Genomic DNA, 1,551 nt, shown 5'->3' on the forward strand with positions numbered 1-1,551 from the left:
CCCATTATTCCAAAAGAAATTCCCGAATAATGTGCGTGTCCCTACTGCCAGGCCATCAGCTCCACCATGAACCCAAGTAACATTAAAAGGGCAGTACTTGCATAATGCATTTAAAATCATAAACAGTATATACATTTTTTTTATTAGTATCTAACAGACTGTACCATATTAACGACCCAACAGGAGCATAATTCAGAAAATAGGTATACTACATCAAGAGTAGATAATAATTAGAGGAGAGTGTCCTACTGGCTATAAGGTCTGCTTCATCACCGCGTAGTCACATTCCGGTTATTTCCATATTTTATTTGAGTAGCTAATAGTTATTGCTAGTTATTTTCAAATAACTACTAAAAAAATATGAAAATATCCTGAATGTGACTCTTCAATTCTATGCTGTGATGAAGCAGGGGGTATATGCACAGTAGGACACTCTCCTCTAATTATTATATGCACAGTATACCGTATAGTGGGTTTTTTCGAGGATAACAAATTTTGCGAATTTCACAGATTTTTCATGATTCGCGAAATTAAATTCCTTGAAAATCAATTTAATACGGTACAAGATGGCAGATTAGTGAAAATTCGTGAAAATTAATTCCGCAAACTTCCGGATATGGGTCATTCGCGAAATTTATTATCCTCAAAAAAACCCACTATACGGTATCTAGGTATGGTTTAATATTACTTTCTTGTTGAAAATTGTATATACTACATGTATGTGGAATATTCAATACAATAAAGAATAATCACATAGACTAGAATCAGACACACATTCCCCATGACACGTATTAGATACTTACTAGCACTTTGCGAGCAGAAAGCAGGGACGAAGACAAGTAGAACAATGATGGAGCAAGGTGGCGCCATGGTAAGCGGCAACTTAGATGGTGGCTAGGCTGTGCCCAAGCAGCCTACTTCTGTGTAAGAAATTCGCCTGTATCTGGGCACTCTGGGGATATGTATCTTTGCCGATTAATGGCGATTATGATTGTGTCCAGTCCTGGCCGTGGCCGGTTCTACTAGTCAGTCACGTGATGATCCATTATACCGAATGACCGATGCTTTGTACCGTTACGGTCACCATCTATACTCGACTCGGTATCTATGATCATTTCTAGTTCTATGCCTCTGTCATGTCAACTGGCTGGCTGCTGTGATTGCATGTCACATGATAGATCTAATGGGTGTGGCATGCACAGCAATTAATGTCTATGATTTCAATAACATAATGATTTTACTTTGCTCTATAATGGTAAGCTAGGCTGAATCTGGCTGATTATTAAGGCTTCTGCATGTGATTGCTAAAATTATTTGTTTTAACTTTTAAATCACCAAACAGTTTCATAATCTGTGATGTTTGTATCATGTCTGTTTTGCCTTGCAATTGTCTCATAGGCAGGATTAACATCAACGTTGACATTCACTCTCTGATTATTTTCCACCTGTAACACTATACAAAAGTGTAATATTCTTTTAAGATGCTACAAACCTTGTCCATATGCTGGATTATTATTAATTAATTCTACAATTACTAAATCAAAATAAATC

General features: G+C 36.8%; 1 protein-coding gene and 1 long non-coding RNA gene across 2 annotated transcripts in view; both read right to left on the reverse strand.

The window, feature by feature from the left end:
• LOC109590289 (uncharacterized) overlaps positions 1–870 on the reverse strand; it is a 4,388-nt gene extending 3,518 nt beyond the window's left edge. The window contains exon 1 of the mRNA XM_020006210.1: positions 804–870. Within this exon, the coding sequence (XP_019861769.1) occupies positions 804–870 (67 nt within the window). The remainder of the gene's footprint in view (positions 1–803) is intronic.
• A 428-nt stretch (positions 871–1,298) lies between these two features.
• Positions 1,299–1,533, reverse strand: LOC109590290 (uncharacterized). The gene is made up of 2 exons (XR_002189248.1): positions 1,493–1,533; positions 1,299–1,453 (listed from the first exon to the last, which is right to left on the reverse strand). It is a non-coding gene; the product is annotated as an uncharacterized LOC109590290 (long non-coding RNA).
• Positions 1,534–1,551: the final 18 nt, after the last annotated feature.

This window comes from Amphimedon queenslandica, unplaced genomic scaffold (genome assembly GCF_000090795.2).
Source record: "Amphimedon queenslandica unplaced genomic scaffold, v1.1 AMPQUscaffold_10247, whole genome shotgun sequence".
Taxonomy (NCBI): domain Eukaryota; kingdom Metazoa; phylum Porifera; class Demospongiae; order Haplosclerida; family Niphatidae; genus Amphimedon; species Amphimedon queenslandica.